The 21,030-nt window shown below is 45.8% G+C and overlaps 1 protein-coding gene across 1 annotated transcript in view; it reads right to left on the bottom strand.

The window, feature by feature from the left end:
• Nucleotides 1–513: 513 nt before the first annotated feature.
• The window catches only part of LOC107107990 (neuroligin-1-like), a 260,939-nt gene continuing 240,422 nt past the window's right edge, over nucleotides 514–21,030 (bottom strand). The window contains exons 3-4 of the mRNA XM_015408374.1: nucleotides 920–1,065; nucleotides 514–537 (exon numbers count right to left, since the gene is read on the bottom strand). Of these exons, the coding sequence (XP_015263860.1) occupies nucleotides 514–537; nucleotides 920–1,065 (170 nt within the window). The remainder of the gene's footprint in view (nucleotides 538–919; nucleotides 1,066–21,030) is intronic.

Below are 21,030 nucleotides of genomic sequence, written 5' to 3'. Positions count from 1 at the left end.
GGAATTAACTCAGGCAGCCGTAAGGAAAAAAATTCAAAAGTTCAAAGAAAATTATATCCGCAGAGAACAAGTGGACAAATCTAATGATCAAGTGGTCTTCTTTTAGTGCTAAGAACACTTAAAGGTTGTACAAGGTGAACCTCTGCCTATGAATAATACCACCTCTTGCCTAAACAATTTTGTGGCATTACGGGTAGGCATTCCTCTTAGCTTTTCATGAAAAGTTTATAACACCAGCTTCTACAATTCAACATATCCTGTAATGTTTTCCGCAGGGACTATTCAGAAGTAAACAACGGAACATAACAAACTCTTTTCCAAAAACCAAAAAAACCACAAAAAACTTGTCTATGCCATAACAAAAAAACATTGTTATATGTAACATTTTGGAAGAAGCAGCTAACTAGAATCACAATTTGAGGGAGGGGGAGAATATGTTCACCGGTGTTGCATAAAACAGTATTCGCGCAGTGTATTTCTCCAAGACCAAAACTGAATATAAAAGTATATTCCTCAAACACTCTTACTATCCAGAATCTGGAAGCACAATATCCAGGCATGTATATCACTGTGAACAAAAACACCATATCTGAGAGAGGACTTGCAATTTGCTTTAAATCCCTCTACGATACATAAGACTAATTACTGTAATGTTAATACAGGATACTTTGAGACAACAAAGCAGTGTATCATTCTGAACATCTGCACAGTGTTTCCATGTCATCAAAGTGGAGTATAATTTTAGGTTAGTCTGCATAGTAACAAATTGAAATCCTCGGCAGAGAAACCTATTTTTTTCCACTCAAAAGAAACCTTTTTTTAAAAAGCCAGCAGAATCTGTAAATAGTGTTGCGGTCAATACAAAGAGTATCATGTAAGGCAAGAACTAGTTAAAATCAGATTATTTCTTACCAAGTACCCCAAGCCGGTAGTTGACGGTGATGACTATCACATTGCCATAACTCGCCAGGACACTGCCATCATATAAATTTCCAGTGCCTTCCATGTAGGACCCTCCATGAATATACACCATCACTGGTTTGGGCCCCCCACTATCTCGAATGTCTGGAAGAAAAACATTGAAAAATATGTTATCCCCGAGACGCCTTGATGCAAGCAAAATTCTAGCTTGTAATCTTTCTTTCCCAAGCTGTATTTTAAAAGTGTTTCCCAAGCAACACGTGTGGATTACCACAGAGGTGACTTTGACACAGTCAAAAGAAAAACTCCCTATCCCATCTTGGCAATACCTGTGATCTCAAGATTGTGAGATGTTCTCAGAGTTTGCTCAGTAACCCTTCTGGTTGTCTTTCACACGATCATTTGATTGTAATCATGGGATTACAATGATCATGTAAATTCTAGAGCAAATATACAGTTGTCTTCTTCATGCACATGGCGCTCAAAGATAGAAATAACAGAGCAACATGCAGCCTCTGTTTTCCAGTTTGATTTAAGAGTGATTAAAATGTGGAATTTGCTGCCAGAGGATGCGGTGGCCACAGACATAGACGGCTTTAAAAGGGGATTAGAATTAGATTTCATGGAGGAGAGGTCTATCAGTGGCTACTAGCCATGGTGACTAAAGGAAACCTCCACATTCAGAGGCAATCAGCTTCTGAATCCCAGTGCCAGGAGGCAACACCATGGGAAGGCCATGGCCTCTATGCCCTGTTGTTAGACCTCCAGAGGAACTGGTTGGCCACTGTGTGAGACAGGATGCTGGACTAGAGGAAGCACAGGTCAGATCCTGCAGGGCTCTTCTTACATTCTTAAGAAAGACCACAAACACTAAAAAAAAGTGGTGGGCAGGGCAAGCCATGGTTAGTGTTGGTGCAAACTGTATATTCCATTATATCAGCACTTTGTTTCATGCCTAACATGCTATGCTTATCCAGATTTCTGTAACTCTTTGCATGTAAAGAGACAATGCTAAGACTGGTTTATTCTTTGAAAAGAACAAACAACTACCAAATTACAGTGCTGGAAAGGATTTTGCTCCCCAGGCCAGGGGCTAAGTGTGAGGTCCACATTTGCCGGTCAAGGTCCCAAATGTGACTGTAGATGGAAAAAAATGGCTCCTGGTTGTTGTTGTTGTTTTAAAGTGGGATCTGAGGCTGTGCTTGGTGGGGGTGTCAGGGACGGACAGCCTATTTGTTAGCGTGAACTGATGTCCCTCCCCAAGGCCCCTGACCTGCCTGGGAGAAAAGTCTGTACAAGTTAACACTGCACACAGCTACCCTTCACCAGATGGGTTCAAGCTCTGGCTGCCTTTTGTAGATATCTTCAGAGTTCCTGATGACAGTAGGGAAGGTGATCACACAACTCTACATCAGTTCTGGTATCTCGGCCATGCAGGGTGTCAGAATAATATATATATTTTAATTAAATTGCTATAATTTTATACCTGGATTCAAAGGCACTATACAATCCTTTAGGTATGTGCAAGATACTTCCCAAAGGAAATCAATCTGTGCATCATGTTTGTTCTGTGATACCTCCCATGCGATAAAGCATTAGGCTTATACAAACAGACCTGGAGTGTTCATAAGAACATAAGAGACGCCAATGTTGGATCAGGCCAAAGGCCCATCCAGTCCAACACTCTGTATCACACAGTGGCCAGAAATACCAGTGCCATCAGGAGGTCCACCAGTGGGGCCAGGACATTAGAAGCCCTCCCACTGTTGACCCCCCCCAAGCACCAAGAAGACAGAGCATCACTTGCCCCAGAGTCCCTATCTATACCTTGTGGCTAATAGCCACTGATGGACCTCTGCTCCACATGCTTATCTAATTCCCTTGTTCTAGTTCACCTTCTAGTTCACCTTCAAACTGATATTATGAAATATATCTGAGAGAGAGACCAACGTACGGGTTAGCAAAAGGCTAAAAGAGGGGAAAGGCGGCTAGTAACGTCAAAAACAGGAAATGTAATTCCATTGGTATAGTCAATAATAATTGCACCAATCAAATTAAATTAATGTAAGACCACAGAAAAGCTTGGATGGCAAGTGGGAGGGAAAGCCTGGATTTTCCTGGTTCTGCCTGAGACAGCCATTTCTCCCCTAACACTGGGGGAGTTTTTAGCTTTTGTTTTAAATTGGCAACTGCATATTATAATGACTCTTATAGCACTCTGTGTATTAGTTTCTCTGAGAGAGCCAGTTTGGTGTAGTGGTTAAGTGCACAGACTCTAATCTGGGAGAACTGGGTTTGATTCCCCACTCCTCCACGTGCAGATACTGGATGACCTTGGGCAAGCCATAGTTCTGTCAGAGCTGTTCTCTCAAGGACAGTTCTCGAGAGAGCTCTCTCAGCCCCACCTACCTCACAGGGCGTCTGTTGTGGGGAGGGGAAGGGAAAGGTGATTGTATAAATCCAATCTCCTCCTCCTCCTCCTCCTCTTCTTCTGAATTTCTACCTTTCATTTTTTTTAAGTTTCTAGGCTCTTAAGTGCAGATATATGCCCTTCACTCTTTCTGCAACAAAAGAAGCTAGAGACATACTTTGTGGGGGCAAAAATTAAAGCTGGTAATTTAGAGAACCTGGTATACAGATTGTTAGAATGTTATAACAATATAATGATATCCAACTGCTATTTTTTTTAAAAAAAATCCTCCCCCTCCCCCAAATCCAGTGGTGGTAGGTCTATTGGTTCCAGGTTGGGGAATATCTGACGTTTTGGGGGGTGGCAGGTTTGAGGAAGAGTGGGACCTCAGTGGGATAGAAGGCCACAGAGTCCATACCCTGAAGCAGCCATTTTCTCCTGGGGAACAGATCTGTGCAGTCTGAAGATCAGTTGTAGTTCCAGGATATTTCCAGGCCCTGTGTGGCCGTTGGCAATCTTAGCCTCAGAGAAGGGGGGGCAGATGCTGCCAGAGTACCAGGGCAGGGAAGCTGTGGGGAAACCTGTCATGTGGCAGCCTCACTGCCACTGTGCTATGTTGGTGGCTGCAGCAGCGACAGTGAAACCACACAAGTCCATTCCCTCGTGTGCTCTAAATCTGGGGGGGGGGCTGTTTTTGCTTTTTAAGTGGCACCTCCTCACTTATCTGTCTATGTTGTTAGGCTTTGTTGACAGGAATCTTTTGTGAACGGGGGTGAAATTGAACCAGCCAAGTATAAATTGTGTTCCTGTTAGAGTAGAAGTGCTTTTGGGGGGGCAGGGGGGGGCGGACTGAACATGCAGAAATGAGGAGCCATTAATGACCCCTGACCAGTTCAAGACTAAAAAAATGGAGTGATCTGCTAGTCCTATAAATAGGGTGTGTTCTATTTCTGTGAGATGACCTACCGTAGAAGGTTATTATTATCAGTTTCTTAAGTGATCAGGATACTTTACAGAGTAGCCTAAGCGAGGAATAGAGGTTCCCTGCTCTGAAGAGATGGATTTCAACAATGTGGAAGATAACCATGAGAGGAAAGAAAGAAGCAAAGGACAAAAAAGGTGAACAAAGAGCAAATGTATTTAGGTTTTGTTTGGGGGGACCGGAATTAAGGTCGGAGGCCTCACCAAAAAGGTTGGTTTTCAGGAGGAATCTGAAGGGGGGGAGCTTCTGAGAAGGAGCTGCAGAGTTACAAGTAGGGATGTTAGATTTCTGCTAGGGGGGTCAGGGGAATCACCGTTGCCCACCCCCACTCCAGCTACCACCAAGAGATTTGTTTTTTAATTGCCATCAGTGTGATGGTATCAGATCACTTGCAGGGAAAACCTAGAAGTGACAGCACTCCACTCTAGGAATCACCAGAAACTCTATGGATTTGCCACAGAGTTTACAGCAATTCCCACAGCAGACTGCCATCACATCCAGGTTCCCCCCCCCCATGAATTACATAACACCATCATACAGATGACACCCCCCTTGTCCCTGCCCCCCACTGGGGAAGCAATGAAGGGTAGAGTCGTTTTTAACCACAGCAAGTGTGAAGGCAGCTGAAGGTGACAGAACTGTAATCTTCTCCACATTATTATTGGGTTTTTATTTTTATTTAATTAAGGCTGAAAGGGCATTCCTCTTGCCTAAGGAATGATGTTAGGTCTGATTTAAATATGACAACAGCAAGGCAAGCGCTATTCCACGTGTGACGTTTCACTAGCATCGTTTCTTGTTTACACTGGACTGGTACCAGTGAAAAGGCATTATCCATGCTTCCTTAGCACGCCAGAGACTAGCAGCTCAGGTAGATGCCAACGGGGCATCTATATATCTAATTTCCAACAGATGGCGCCGTGTGCAGATGCTTATTCCCAGGAAAAGGAAGCTCCCTCTGGCCCAGCAGGTTTTCTTACATATTCAGTAGTCTACCAGTGCCTGCAGAAAAATCCAAAAACTAGAAAAAACCCTTCAGGGACGGCTGAATTCCCCCCGAAACCTTTTGAAATGGCCTCTGCAGGGATCTGCTTCAGACACCAACTGTGAGAGAGAGGTTAGAACGTTCAGGGGGGGAGGGGCGGGGGGGAAGAGGCTTCTAACCGGCTCTGTGAGTCAAAGGGTGTGGGGGAAGAGCCCTTTCCAGGTCTCCTTTGGCCTTTCAGGGAGGGAGGGAGCCTTGGGGCCTGGCCTGGGGAGTCCCTAGAGGTTTTGAGGTGGGATTGGGGAAGGGAGAGGCCTCAGCTGGGTATAATGCCACAGAGTCCACCTCCCCCCCGGCCACCGACAGGGGATTCTGGATAAGGTTGCCAGGTCCAGGCTGGGAAACTCCTGGAGATTTGCGGGAGGAGCCTGGGGAGGACAGGGACCTCAGTGGGGTACAATGTCACAGAGTCCACCCTCCAAAGCATCCATTTTCTCCATGGGAAGTTATCTCTGTAGTCTGGAAATGAGCAGGAATTACAGGGGATCCCCAGGTCCCACCTGGAGGCTGGCATCCCTCGGCAGCACCCTCTGGGTGACTTGATACCACCTGATTTGCATGACTCAAGTAGGCCCAGCTGCTTGCTATTGTTCATCAGCAGCCACCCTATGAAAGCCGGTGTGGTGCATCGGTTAGAGCTTCAGATTAGGGTCTGCGAGACCCAGGTTCAGATCCCCATCTTGCGGTGGAAGCTGACTGGGTTATTTTGGACCAGTCACATACATTCAGCCTAGCCCACCTCACAGGGTTGTTGTGCAGCTAAAAAGGAGGAGAGAATAATGTAAGCTGCTTTGGTTCCCACTGTGGAGAAAGACTGTAATTTTCCTAGGTAGAGGCTGTGGGGGAGGGGTGTGGAGATGGAAAGTTGCAGACAGAGAGGCAGATAAAGGTAGGTTGGCTGTTGGGTGGGAAGGAAATTGTGTTGCCAACTCCAGGTTGGGAAATTCCTGGACATTTGTGGGGTGGAACCTGGGGAGGGTGGGATTTGAGGAGGGAAGGAACTACAGATCAGTATAATGCCATAACTGGAAAAGAAAAAGAAAAAAAGAGGGGGGCAGAAGGGAGCAAGAGTGTGAGAGAGGTAGAGGGAGACAGGAGGAAGCAAAGGTATGAGGAGTAGGATAACCATTCCGCAAGTTTCTTGCGGGTCTCCACTTGTGTTTACTTATTGCTTTGCATGGCTGCCCAGTTTAACCAAAACACTGTGCGAGGGGAAGACCATATAGAGAAATACTTTTGCCTCCCCAGTGTCATGTTGAAAATCAGGCCTTAGTTTCTGGGACTAAAATTCTAGCACATCGCTGCCTGCTCCTAAAGTTGCCAGGTGTTCGGTGTTGACCCGGACAGTCCAGTATTTTCACTGACTGTCTGGGAGGAGAAACTGAAACAAAATACACTAAGCCCTGCAAGCTTCCTTCTGGTCCTCCCCATGCTGGCCTCCTGATGGCTATTTACCAACTGCATTGGCTCCTCGTCTCTTCCAGCGCTGGCGCAAGTGGAGGAGCAGATAAATTATTAATTTGAAATCACTAAATGACTGTTCGCAGCAGAAACTGTACATGGCTAATTGTATGCTTGGAGGTAGCACAGGAGGAGATTGTTTAAGAATTCATCTTTAATTAAAATTACATAGAATTACAGAGCACCAACTGTGCATAGTAATGAAATCATGGTTGCAGAGTTTAGTTGATCTGGGAAACAACAACAAAAAATTGCTGGGGTATTTTGGAGAAATGGGGCAGTTTTCCTTGAGGATGTGGGGGGAGGGGAAGGAACCCAGCTTACAATCCAGTGTAAAGCAAAGTTCAAGGTATAAAGGATTCTCTGAATAAATTCAGCCTATATAATACCTTTTTTATGACTTCCTTCTGAATATTATGCTCTGAAAGGTTAAGGACAGGCAGTACTGCAAACTCCTCTCAATTTATCCACATGCCACAGTAGATAAGAATAGAGATGATATACATTTTCTCTACACTGCATTGTCAAAGATCTCAGCACTGACCTAGAGGGAATCCACTTCTCCTGTGAACCGAGAGGTGGTTCTCTCCGCTCAGCAGCTATAAATGGCAAGAACTTCACTCCAAGCCTTCAATTTCCACAGGGTACAGAAGGAATATTGATCATTTTTCTAAATAGGTATAAATGAGCATTCCCTATTTAATTTCTGTTCCGGTTTGTTTATATTTTAGTAAACTGATCAGGTTCTTCACTTTTTGGAGTCAGTTTCGTAGATTTTCTTGCATGCTGCATTTTTAAAAAAACATATGCATTTTTATGTGTCAATTTATGTCATATGTATGACCTTTTGGATACAGCAGAAAATTTCTCCTAAAAGGGGGGGGGGATTTTCTATTATTCCTGCAGCTGCTGAAGACCTCTGACTCCCTCCTAATAAAGTTCTTGGGGGGCACTCAGTTCCCAAAGAGCAGCTTTTGGGAGACACTGAGTGGTGCAGAAGGATAGCTGTTTTGTGACAAGCAGGGGTCATTTCATAGAAAAATAGGTGCAGGAGCTCATCAGCATAACTCATTAGCATAACTTATTTGCATATGCCACACCCCCTGACATCACCGGAAGTGTGTCAGAAGGCAACACCCACTGCTCAGGCTCCACTGGACTGTTTTTGAGTGCTAGAGATTGGGGGGGGGGGGGCATGCAGATCTGTCCTTGCAGAGGAGGGAGAGCTTGTGCCTGAATAAAAACTTGGTCTTAAAGGTGCCACTGGACTGTTTTGGACCGGGGGGCTGGGGGGAGTCTGCAACTTACCTGGCTGCTTCTTGCTCTGACCGAGGGCTGCTGGGAGCAGGGGGTGGGGCTTGTTGCATGTGCCCGCCCCCTGGGCTTTTCACTGCCGGAGCTCCGCTCCTGTGCGCTCTTGCAGAAAATGACCCCTGGATGATCAGGGGCCTGGAGACCAAGCCCTGTGAGAAAAGGCTGAGGGAATTGGGAATGTTCAGTCTGGAGAGGAGGAGGTTGATTGCTCTCTTTAAGAATTTGAAGGGCTATCACTTGAAGGAGGGCAGGGAGCTGTTCCTGTTTGCAGCAGAGGAGAGGACTAGCAATAATGGGTTTAAAGGGCGGGAAGGTACCGGCTGGATATTAGGGAAACCTTTTTTACAGTAAGAGTTGTGCAGCAGTGGAACCAGCTGCCTAGGGAGGTGGTGAGCTCCCCCTCACTGGCAGCAGCTGAACTAACACTTGTCAGGGATGCTGTAGGCTGATCTGGCATTGAGCAGGGGGTTGGACTAGATGGCCTGTAGGACCCCTTCTAACTCTGTGATTCTACGATAGGGGAGGCAAGGAAGTCCTGCTTCCCTGGTGAAAATGCCTTCTATTAGCAGTGATTTTCTGTGGGATTCAACTCATAAAGTATAACACTGGTTTAACAAATGATGTTGAAATTGTGTATGTATTGCAGATAACAAAAATGGGTGTGAAGAAATGAAATTGTAAACTTAATGAGAGAAAAAAAACATGGGTTCAGTAGCATTAAGGGGGGAGAAATATAGAACAGGGATCTTTGGTATGAAACAGCAGGAAGGAGAAGTTCCCCTTTGCTCCCCCACAAAGGACTCACACAAGGCACCACCACTTCCAACGTAATGTTGACAATGTTCATTTAAATGGAACTGGAGTCAACCATGGGAACAATCTTGGGCAAAAAGAGCAGGGAGGAGGAAGTGCTTGTAAAACACTAAGCCTGAATTTACCTACAGAGCAAAACCCTCAAGTGTCAGTGCTTACAAACTGAAGGCTGGGAAATGAGATTTTATAGCTACTCCCCTATCCTTTAAGGAAAAAACTGGTATCAATAAGAAAGATTGCCTAATTGCAGGGAATAATTTTACATGTCTGCATGCTAAAATGTGAGCCCTCAACTGCCCTGTGAAGTGGTATGATCTGTGCTATCAATTAATATTGTTGTGCATAGAGATTTGGCCTCAGCCACCCTTCTCCAAAGATACTTGTAAGATCAAGAGCAGAATCTTGTTCTATCAGTGTCCTAGCTAGAGACAAACTAAGGATCAGGAATCAATGTTCCCTCTAAGCTGTGGAGTCTTGTGAGCAAATACTGGCATTCAAGTTGTGAGCAAGTGATTTGGCTCCTGCATAATTTAGTCTGCTCTGGAGCCATCCTCCCTGAGCTAAGAAAATATGTGAGCTGGAGGCTAAAAAACTGTGAGCTAGCTCACACTAACTCAGCTTTGAGGGAACACCAGGATAATGCTTATCCAGCTTGTATTATGCAGGAGGAAGGAAACATCCTCTAATATATTTGTATGCTACTATAATCCTGTTAGTATTGCCATATAACCCAGGGGTCCCCAATCTGGTGCCTGTGGGTGCCATGGTGCCAACCAACACCATTCTTGGTACCCGGTACCATTCCTGGTACCCCCTCCCAAGTGTTTTTAGAAAGTGGGCAGAGCCAGGTGGGGATTTTGCCCAGCAAGGCTTCTGATTGGCCACTGGAGCTTTGACTGAATGTGCTGATTTTTTAAAGGTTGCTTTGACAGCAGCTGCTACCACAGTACAAGGATTTTCACTGTGTGATGGAAGGTAAGCTGCAGCAGCCATTCCGTGGCTGGCTCCACCCCCTGAGGCTACTCTTGGGGCTGCCATTTTGTGGTTGCACCCAACATGCTGTGTCAGCATTCCAAATTTGCCCGAATGCTCAAAATGGTTGGGGACCCCTGATGTAGTGAATTGAGATCAGGGCTTATGCATGCAAGCACGTGGACAAACACATTTTAACCTGGGCCTGGTGCAGCTGGTACTGCAAGCCCATTACCATGATATTGTCTATTTGTGTCTTTGTGTGACTCATAGAATTATATGGGATGGAACTGGGAGGACATAGTACCATTTTGCATTAAGCCCAGAGAAAAGCTGCTTGGGCCCTATGATGGGGTACACTGGCCAGTTTCATTGACTTTCTCAGCGGGACTGTTTGTTGATAGCCCTAATAGTATGGTTGATGACCCTTCACTTAATTAGTAGAGAGAAAATTCACTCCAATTAACAGCATGATCCGAACGGTATGGGAATGACCTTTGATACTTCCTTATTTAACATGCAAAGTGATCATACAGCTGATATTGTGGGCTTTTAAAGCGGGGTTTTGATTATACTTTTGTCCTAGTCTTCCTAAGGAACTCAAGGTAGCCAGACGTCTCTCCTTTCCTCTAACAACCTTATGATAAAGGTTAGGCTGAGACACAGCAACAGGCCGAAGTTCACCTAGCATTATAGCTGAGTAAAGATTTGAGCTAGAGTCTCCCAGGTCTTAGGCCAACACTCCCTCCCAACTACTATATTACTTGACTATCTCTCCCAGGGTATGTTTTTTACACATAGATATAACAGACAGTGATATCCCCATACTTTCTCTTTTATTTTTCCAAGTCTGTACTGATAGATACAATCAGAAACTAACACAATTTGAGGTAATAGCTCAAGATTCCTTCTTATATCGTACATCCCAAGTTTCTGCTCTTGACATTTGAAAATAAATTTCCAAGGTATTTGGTGTAATTAGAAGACAGAAGCCTGTATAACTGTAATAGAGGTTCTTCTTGCCAGATTGTATGTCAGTTAAGGTCCAGGGGACTCCAGACATTTCCTTCTTCATTTTAATAGCCACTGCAAATCTTACTCTGAAAAAAACACCCATTAAAATTCCAATTATATGACATCTTTTAGAGATGCACTAGAGGAAATCCTAGATATCTTTAAACCCCTGCTGCTTATTTCTGTACATTATATATATCATCGTGTGCAGGCCAATACTAGTACCACATAAATAAGAAATTGATGCTAATGTTTCCCTGAAAATAAGACCTACCCCAAAAATAAGCCCTAGCAGGATTTCTATGCATTTGTGGTATAAGCCCTTGTGTGTCTTCTTGAGAAAAAATAAATGTAAGACAGTGTCTTATTTTTGGGGAAACATGGTATTATTGCTATGAATGCCTCCTGCTCATTCGAATTATCATCTGGAAACTTGCGTTGGTTGCCCGTGACTTCTAATGCTAGGCTGATTTTTACATGGGACAGGTGCCATAGCTCAGAGGTAGAACATCTGCTTGGCACGCAGAATGTCACAGGTTCAATCCCCTGGATTTCCAGTTGAAAGGATCGGGTAGGAGGTGATGTGAAAGACCTCAGCCTGAGACCCTGGAGAACCACTGCCAGTCTGAGTAGGCAATACTGACTTTGATGGACCAAGCGTCTGATTCAGTATAAGGCAGCTCCATGTGTACTTTTGAGTAACTACGGAAGGGAGGTGAAAGTCCAATGGCATCACCATCATCATTATTATGTTGAGCTCCATTCATAAGGGCTAGGGGAAAGTACCTAAGAGGAGACAAGCATGCTCATGAATCGCACTATTCCTCCAGTCCCTTCTGTGTCTTCTGGGATAGCTCAGGGGCCTCACCGTTACCCAGAGACTTAAAAACCAAGGCAACTTTTGCATAGGGTTTTACAGAAACTCCCTGTCGAAAAACTCTGTTTGTGGGCTGTGAATTCCCCCCTTGTCAGTATTCTTCTAGGGAGGGTCAGCAGATAAGAGCTAAGTGTTCTCCTGCTGTGCAGAGAAGTTTCTGTGTTGTTTGGGCAACAGGACAAGGCTTCTATCCCAGCACTGAGGGTGGACAAAGAAATCCTTGTAGCGCAATGTGCAAAGAAAGGGAATGTCCCTGACTGCTGATACTTCTTTCTCTCCCCCCCCCCCCAGCATAGCCAGTCTGCTTAGCTATGACACCATCTCACTCACTCAATGATCCCTGACTGGTTAGGATCAGATAGCAAGAGAAAAGATAAAGCGGTGCTAACAGAATGAGCAAAGGGGGTGGGGACACTGAGGCTGTCACGGAAACGTGCTTTGAGGGCATTACAGGGGGCCTTTCACCCATCTCAACTTCCATCCCCTCAACCCAACTTGCATGCAAACATTTAGAATTTAAGCCATGGAATGTAATGTAACGTTTGAAGCCGTATTTTGAAAGGAGCTGCCACAAGAGCAGGTATTTTATACTTGATTGTGACTGCATTCGACAGCTAATTTTTACATCACAAAGTGAGTTCTGGTTTCATGTATTGCTCTGACCGTAGGCTTGACTTTGCCATGGGCTATGGCTCACCTGAGGATGTCCATTTCTTCAGGACCTTCACACTCTGAGCAGCCCAGAAAACAGCCTGGCTTTGTGTAAACTGTGATTCTAGCCCTCATGGGAGCAGGGATAATGAATGGACCCAAGGACTGAAAATAGCGACCTGGCTGAGAACCTAAGCCGTGAAGTCTAGATGACCCTTGAGGTCCCTTCCAGTCAAAGATTCTTGTAGTTCCCCTTCATGCGATGACTAGCTGAGGCTTATCGCGTTCTGTCCACAAGCGTCTTCAAAAAGTGGAACTTTATGATCTGAAATTTACATATACATTTTTTACATTTTCTTAAAAAATATAAGTCTGTGAGACACACCCACCATAAACAAAAAATGGAGATAGGCTCACTGTTTCCTTCCAAATCCAGGCTTAAACGATATTCAGAAATCAGCATACAGGGGACTACAGAAACTACAGGAAACTTTGACTGGAATCATTTTTCTCTTGTTCCTTAAGTGTCTCCTAGGTGAACACGGAAGACTGATGTTACAGCTGTTTATTCATTCAGCCTTATTCTGTATGGATATTTGTACTGTTATTTTGGATTCGATATTTTGAGAGTATAAAATATTCTTGTTGTACAACTGCTACCTTTCTGAAGATTTTTGGGGAATCATTTTGTTCTTATTGCTATTCCTTGCTGTGTATCTCCGGTTTGCTGTATTTTGTTAACCTCCAGTTGGTGGCTGGAGATCTCCTGAGACTGCAACTGATCTTCAGATAACCAAGATCAGTTCACCTGGAGTAAATGGCCACTTTGAAAGATGGACTCTATGGCATTATACTCCACTGAGGTCCCTCCCCTCCCCAAACCCCACCCTCCTCAGGCTCCACCCCCCAAATCTCCTGGTATCGCCCAACCCAGGGCTGGCAACCCTCATTTCTGGAACAGAATCAGATCCAGAGCACAGGGCCCATGTCCCACTGAACAGGAGGACTCGAAGCAAACAAAACTAGGACACACACCCCGCTCAGAGGGAACCAGGATGAGGAAGGTCCTGGAACATCTTTCCTGTAAGAAAAGGGTGAAAAGTCTGGGGCTTTTCAATTTAGAAAAAAAATAGATAACAGGGGACATGCTACTAGTTTATAAAGTGATGCATGAGGTGGAGAAAGCGGAGAGAACCTCTTATCTCTCCCCCATTGTACTAGAACTTGAGGGCACCCAATGAAGCTGGTGGGCAATAGATTCAGGACAGAAAACAGAAAGTGCTGCTTTAGTCGGTGAGTAACTAAATTGTGGGATTTATTGACAGTGGATGTAGTGAAGGCCACAGCCATAGATGCCTTAGACGGATGCCTAGATCATTAGACAGAATCAGGGAGGACAGGTCCATCTGTGTCTACTAGCCATGGTCACTAAGGGGAATCTGCATATTGGCCCTGGTCACACGGCAAAGTTGCCGCGGGAGAGGCATGGATGGTGGGCGGATTATCCGGGCACGATCACACCCCAACATCTGGGAAGTGGAGCGCACCCATGGCTTACCACCAAAAATGTGTGTTAAAAAAGTAGCACCTACAAGGTACTAGTAAACGTTTGCCACGGGCTGCCTCCAGACTCCCGTGGTGTGATTGCGCTGGCGCACGGCATTCCCCTCCAGTCCCTCGTTTACCCGCCGGCACTGAGGGATGGACCCGTGGTGTGCCGCCGGCACGTCTGATCGCGTAATCGCTGATCTAACTGCATCGGGGCAATTAGCCACGCCTCCCCCCCGCGCGATATCCGGCCCGTGTGACCGGGGCCATTGATAGGTAGTAAACCTCTCTGGGTATCATTGCTGAGAGGGTTATACCAGGGGAAGCCTTGGCATTCATGCTGTGTTTGTTAGCCCTCCAGGTCAACTAGTTGGGCACTGTATGACACAGGATGCTGGACTAGATGAACCACTGATCTGTCTGCAGGGATGTTTTTATGTCCTCTTCTTTAGCAGATGGCAGACTCAAGTGAAGGGTCAAAAGAAAATGGAAGCAAAGGCCTACAATCAGGTAGGTAGGTAGGACAGGCCTCAGGGAAAAGAGTTTACTGGGGGACACAGGTAACATCAAGAGTTTCTCCCTGCTACCTGTTCCAGGGACTGCTAGACAGCCAGCAGGGTGTACTGGTTGAGAGAGGCACACTGATCTGGAGAACCGGGTTTGATTCCTTGCTCCTCCACATGAAGCCTGCTGGGTGACCTTGGGCCAGTCACAGTTCTCTCAGAACTCTCTCAGCCCCACCAACTTCATAAGGTGCCCGTTGTGGGGAGAGGAAGGGAATGCTATTGCAAGCCGCTTTGAGACTCCTTAAGGTAGAGAAAAGCAGGGTATAAAAACCTACTCTTCTTCTGTTGGGAAAACTGAGCCAATGATACTAGGGCAAGCAAGCTAATCCCAGTTCTGCCTCGTGCTGGTTTAGCAGATCAAGGAAATGATGAACATATTATTTATGCACAACTAGAATGTGTTTCTTTGGTCACATTACGAGAAGACAAGACTGACTGGAAAAGACAATAATGATAAAAATAGTTGAAGGAAGTAGGAAAAGAGGAAGACCCAACATGCGATGGATTGACTTAATAACGGAACCCCAGCCCTCAGTTTGCAAGACCTGAGCACGGCTGTTAACAGTAGGACATTTTGGAGGTCACTGAGGAGGAGGAGGAGGAGATGATGATGATGATGATATTGGATTTATACTCTACCCTTCACTAGGAGTCTCAGAGCGGCTTACAAACTCCTTCCCCTCCCCACAACAGACACCCTGTGAGGTACATAAGAACATAAGAGACGCCAATGTTGGATCAGGCCAAAGGCCCATCCAGGCCAACACTCTGTGTCACACAGTGGCCAGAAATACCAGATGCCATCAGGAGGTCCACCAGTGGGGCCAGGACATTAGAAGCCCTCCCACTGTTGACCCCCCCCCAAGCACCAAGAAGACAGAGCATGACTTGCCCCAGAGCCCCTATCTATACCTTGTGGCTAATAACCACTGATGGACCTCTGCTCCCTATGCTTATCTAATTCCCCTTTGAAGCCGTCCATGCTTGTAGCCGCCACCACTTCCTGTGGCAGTGAATTCCATGTGTTAATCACTCTTTGGGTGAAGAAGGACTTCCTTTTATCCGTTCTAACCCGACCGCTCAGCAATTTCATTGAGTGCCCACGAGTTCTTATATTGTGAGAAAGGGAGAAAAGTACCTCTTCCCCTACCTGCTCTATCCCATGCATAATCTTATAAACCTCGATCATGTCACCCCTCAGTAGGTAGGTAGGTGGAACTGAGAGAGCTCTTTCAAGAACTTCCCTTTCAAGGACAGCTCTTCTCAGAACTATGGCTTGCCCAAGGTCATCCAGCAGCTGCAAGTGGAGGAGTGGGGAATCAAACCTGGTTCTCCCAAGTTAGAGCACTTGACAGCATTTAACACACACACAGAGAGAGAATGTGTTAGGTTATATATCTGTTGGATTTGGCCCTTTGTTGGAATATATCCTATAGTGTTCTAATAATTGCACAGAATAAATGTGCATTGTGGGATACACACTGGAAAAGTTTTAGATTTTAAAGGGAAGCAGCTGCAGAAGTTTCTAATTAGAACAAGACAAGAGCTCTCGTATAACTTACCTGCTACAGGAAATGTGGGCTAGACAATGGAAATGCTGACAGCCCCTCGTTGAGTATAATTATATGGGAGCTTTTCGTGAAAGCTCCGTCAGGGTTTATTCTTTCTATATTTTCAAGTGTTACCAATACCATTATGATAATTCAGTGCAAGCTCTCTCTCTTTGTCTGAAGGGAAATGTAACTAATGGCAAAACCGAAAGCACAAACGATTTGAAATTTTAACTCTCATGTTTTCATGGTCATCAAATGGCGCTTTTTTCTTTTCTTTTCTTTTCTTGCACGATCAGCTCCCATCATGAAAGTGGCACCAGAAGCCTGCGGCTAAAGAACTGTCTGTCTGTCGCAAACCACCTTGCAAAATTCATCCCACCCCCACCAGCACTCACTGCCCCTCAGTCTTCATGCCCTGCTTGGGGCTGCAGCTAGAATGCTGCCATGCTCATGGAAGCCACAGGATTCCCTTACCAGGGCCTGAGCTCTAGGTGTGGCAAGCCTCTCTCCCAGGCCTTCCTACTTCCTCCTTAGAGGTAGTTTTACCCCAGTCCTTCCTTCTCTTTGGCTCTTGGGTGCCATCTTTTCCCTAAAGCATCGCCTTCCTTTTCCTCAAGCAGTCTCACTTGAATTCCTCACTCCCCTAAAAACATGCAGCCCCTCCTAAACTCAATCTGTGAGAGATTTCTCCAGACCTCCTTCTCCAATAAGCTCCTTCTTGCCTTACGTCCTTGCTCCCTATGGGCTGTATCCGACTGCCGTTCCAGTGGCAGAAGTGCATCATCCAACACTTTCCCCTTCCTCCCCTTCTTCCTGTAACTGTGGAAAGGGGAACCCTCCCAGTCCAAAAAACCCCCAACCCACACAAGGGTCAGGGAACTGTCGTGGAGGGGGGGGGTGAGGAAATTGTCCCACTTGTCTTCTAACATCAGCAGAATGGCAGTAGGATATATACCTCATATGTTGACAGCCAGTTTGGTGTACTGGTTAAGTGTGTGGACTCTAGTCTGGGAGAACCGGGTTTGATTCCCCACTCCTCCACTCGCACCTGGCTGGATGACCTTGGGCAAGCCATAGTTCTGATAAGAGCTGTTCTTGGGGAAAAAAGCAGTTTCTGTCAAGAGCTCTCTCAGCCCCACCTACCTCACAGGGTGTCTGTTGTGGGGAGGGGAAGGGAAAGGAGTTTGTAAGCCGCTCTGAGACACCTTTGGGTAGTGAAAGGCGGGGTATAAATCCAATCTCCTCCTCCTCTTCTTCTTCTAGTCTATGGGGGGGTTCCCCTGGCTGAGGAGATGGGGGAGTGAGGAATATCTTGCTGGCAGCAGCTCAGCAACAGCTGAGTTCCAGCTTGGATGAATTTGTTCTCCTTTCCTTTCAGCTATTAAAGGCTGGGCAAGGCCAGAGCTACGAGCCAAAGGAGAGGAGCCTAAAAGTTCTTGGCCCTCGGCTTCTAGTTTGTGGCCTGTATTAGGCAGTCTGGTTGATCAGGACCAGCAAAATCCAGTTGGAAAGTGGATTGAAAGTGGATTATTTAGTGTGTGTGTATGACTGCATCCTTTGTTGTTGTTTATTGCGTTATTTGGAAAACTGTATTTTGGTATTTTATGTGGGTCACTTTGGATCCCTTCCGGGGGGGGGGGGAGAAGAGGCATGTAGATGCTGCAGGTAAATAAAACTGTTGTTCTCCTATGAGGTGGCTACATTTCCTAAGAAGTCAAAGCTTTTAAATTCTCTGTTTGCAAAGAAAAATGTGACACTTCCTGCATATCGGTAACTGTGATGGGGGGGGGGTGAAATGTGGAAGCCCAAGTGGCACACACGGAGAGTTTTTTCAGGCAATAGTTGCAAGGAGAAATAACCACTGAAGTCCTTTCACAAATGGCAGAATGCTATGACACTTTGGCCTCCCTGGGTCCCAATGTAAGCAAGCGTTAAGAAGTCCTGGAGTCTGCTAGAGACATTAGGCTGCTATGTTCTCAGAAAAGGCAACAGAGGTCGGCTCAGTGATTTAGCAATAATAATTGAAAGTCTGCTTCTTGAGCTCCCGTCACACACACAAAGTTTGGCACAGAATTTCCTGAATCTCTTGAATTATTAAAGGCAGAATGGGGGGGGGGAGAAGCATTGATGTCTCTGAGATTGTTTCAAACTGATGACGTATAACAAGGAGCTGGGTGCGCAACCAATGCTCATCAAGTAGGGTTGCCAGTCTCCAGGTGGGGCCTGGAGATCTCCCACTAGTACAACTGATCTTCAGACTACACAGATCAGCTCCTCCAGAGAAAATGGCTGCTTTGGAGAGTGGCCTCAATGGCATTGTACCCTGCTGAGGTCTCTCCCCTCCCAAAACCTGCCCCAGGCTCAACCTCCCCAAATCTCCAGGTATTTCCCAACCCAGAGTTGGTAACCCTATATCACCAGGCTACATCAAGTACAATTTGGAGCCAGCACTTCAGCTACCTACAGGGCAAATGAATTGTCGAGAAACCATCAGGGGAGATGTAGTTTGGATAGCTTGGCTTCTGGGGGGGGGGGACAGCGGTTGATTCTTAAGATGAATTTCTGATGGTGCCAGCTAGGGCTGCCAAGTGGGGGCGGGGGCAGGTAAACCCCTGATTTGGAGGCCCGATTTCTGCCGCCGTGTAATTGGGCCCCGGGGGGGACTCCGCCCCCCGAAGCGCAGCGTGGCTGCGTCACCGGAAGTGACACAACCACGTTGATCATGTTGGGGGCGTGGCCTGGATCATAGGAGGTAAAACTCTAAGGTTTTCCCTTCGACGATCGGGGCCACGCCCTCAACGTGGTCAACGTCGCGCATCACTTCTGGTGACGTGCTAGTGGCACGCGCATCCGGGAACGGCTCCCGGAGCCCGGCGAGTTTTTTTTTTACTTGGCAACCCTAGTGCCAGCTGAGTAGTGAAGTGCTAAATGGCAAATGTGGGAGAGTGGCCTATGGGTGTGCCTTACCTCCAACACAAATTTTGAGGAACACTGACAAATATCTCCTGGAGATGGATCAGTGCCTTTTTCACAGTGTTATCAACCAAACTAGCTCAGTGTAGCTAGGAGGCAATGCAGTCCCGGCTGCGTTGACTTTTTGATGTTCCACCATAAACCTGCGCTTGCCTCCACGGGGTGATTTCTTGCAAGCCTAAGGGCTCAAATGCACACTTGCAGCCACACTGCCCACTAAGTCTTTGCCATGTGTTTCACTACAAGTGAAAAAGCCACAAATGCAGGCACCTTATAAATAGGGAAGTGCTCCCTCTATTGGCATGAAGGAATAAGCTGACACAGGCATTCCGTTGGCCCATCAGAGTACTGTATTAGGATAATTCCTGGTAATAAAATGAAATCATAATGTCTGGACATGTTTGACATTTAAAAGTAATAGTCTGACATAGTCTGACATATACATATAGTGCTAATGAGCTTTTAGTAAGTTCAAGTTTTGCATTTTTATTTTTACTAAAAAAAAAACACCCACAAGCCATTTCTACGTTCAGGGATGTTTTAAACTTAATGTAAGAGCTGCCCTGTTATATCAAACTTTATCTAATCCAGAACTCTTCTTTTCAGCAGCAGCTAGGTAGATGTCTCTGGGAAACTGAACAGCAACAGATCTCTTCCTCATGCCTACCCCAAACATCTACTATTCAAAGATATAGTATCTCTGAGCATGGGAGTGTCCTAGTTGAGGTGGCTTTTTAAATGGCTGGACAAAGTCATGCTTACTACCTATGCAGACAGAGTGGGACATGTATATTTGGAATATCTCTGGCTGCCAGTTGCTGGGGTGGGGGGCAAAATTTTGCACCCTGATTCTATGCTTCGGGGGGCATCTGATCAGCCATTGCAGGAAACAGCTTGATGGATCAAATGGACCTCTGATCTAGCAGGACTCTTCTGAAATTATGTTCATTGTCTTATCATGGCTAATCATCACCACTGATAGTATTCTCCAGGAACTAGCTGAACAGTTCAATATTTTTAGTAGTTTGGTACATATGTTAACTATAACCCTTTCTCAGATGTTCTCCGGGAGAATTAATACACTGTGGAAGGGTCAAGGCAGTAAGCTCTGTTTCTAACCTATATGTGTTCATTGAAAATAATGAGATTTTCTGGACCTTTAGTGGTGTTACCAATATGCAGATGACACCCAGAACTGTCTTTCATTATATAAGCCTCCACATATAGCTTCCCTGTCCCCTTGAGACCCTGGTGAGGTGCCAAAGACGGAACAAACTGAATCTGAATCCAGACAAGACAGAGGTGATGCTCATAAAAGCTGATGTTTCAGAGGATGTGATTCCACTGGTAGAAGATGGACAACCGCAGAGCAGGTTAAGAGCTTGGGGGTGCTCAAGGCCAGCCTTGCTGTTTGAAAAGAATGTTGATACAGGGGCTAAGACTGCCTTCTATCAGCCCCATCTGGTTTGCCAGTTTTCTTCTTTCTTAAATTCAACCTCTCAAGCCACACTGATCCATGTTTTTCAACCCCATGATTGGATTACTGTAGCCATGTTCTATGTTGGGCTGTTCTTGAAAACAACCCAGAAGCTGCAACTGGTCCAGTTTGCAGCAGTGCATTATTATCAGGAATTAGCCAATGGGAAAGTATCTCAGCTATCCTGTAGCAACTCTGTTGGCTGTCAGGTTGTTTCCGAGTCCAATTCAAGATGCAGCCTATTATCTTTAAGAGTTCTTCACGCTCTAGGACCCACATATCTCCTCCCATATGTCCTTGTATGCCAGAAGAGGTCCTCAGGTTGCCATCTACTGGCTACTCCCGCACTTAAGGTAGCCCAACTGGCATCAACCAGAGCCTGTTCCTTTTCTAATGTAGCTCCCACTGAGGTGGTGAGGAGGGGTGAGCTCACTAGAAATCTTTAGCCAGAGC

This window comes from Gekko japonicus, unplaced genomic scaffold, assembly GCF_001447785.1.
Source record: "Gekko japonicus isolate JY-2015 unplaced genomic scaffold, Gekko_japonicus_V1.1 scaffold607, whole genome shotgun sequence".
NCBI classification, from domain to species: domain Eukaryota; kingdom Metazoa; phylum Chordata; class Lepidosauria; order Squamata; family Gekkonidae; genus Gekko; species Gekko japonicus.
This window is presented reverse-complemented; position numbering and strand designations above follow the sequence as displayed.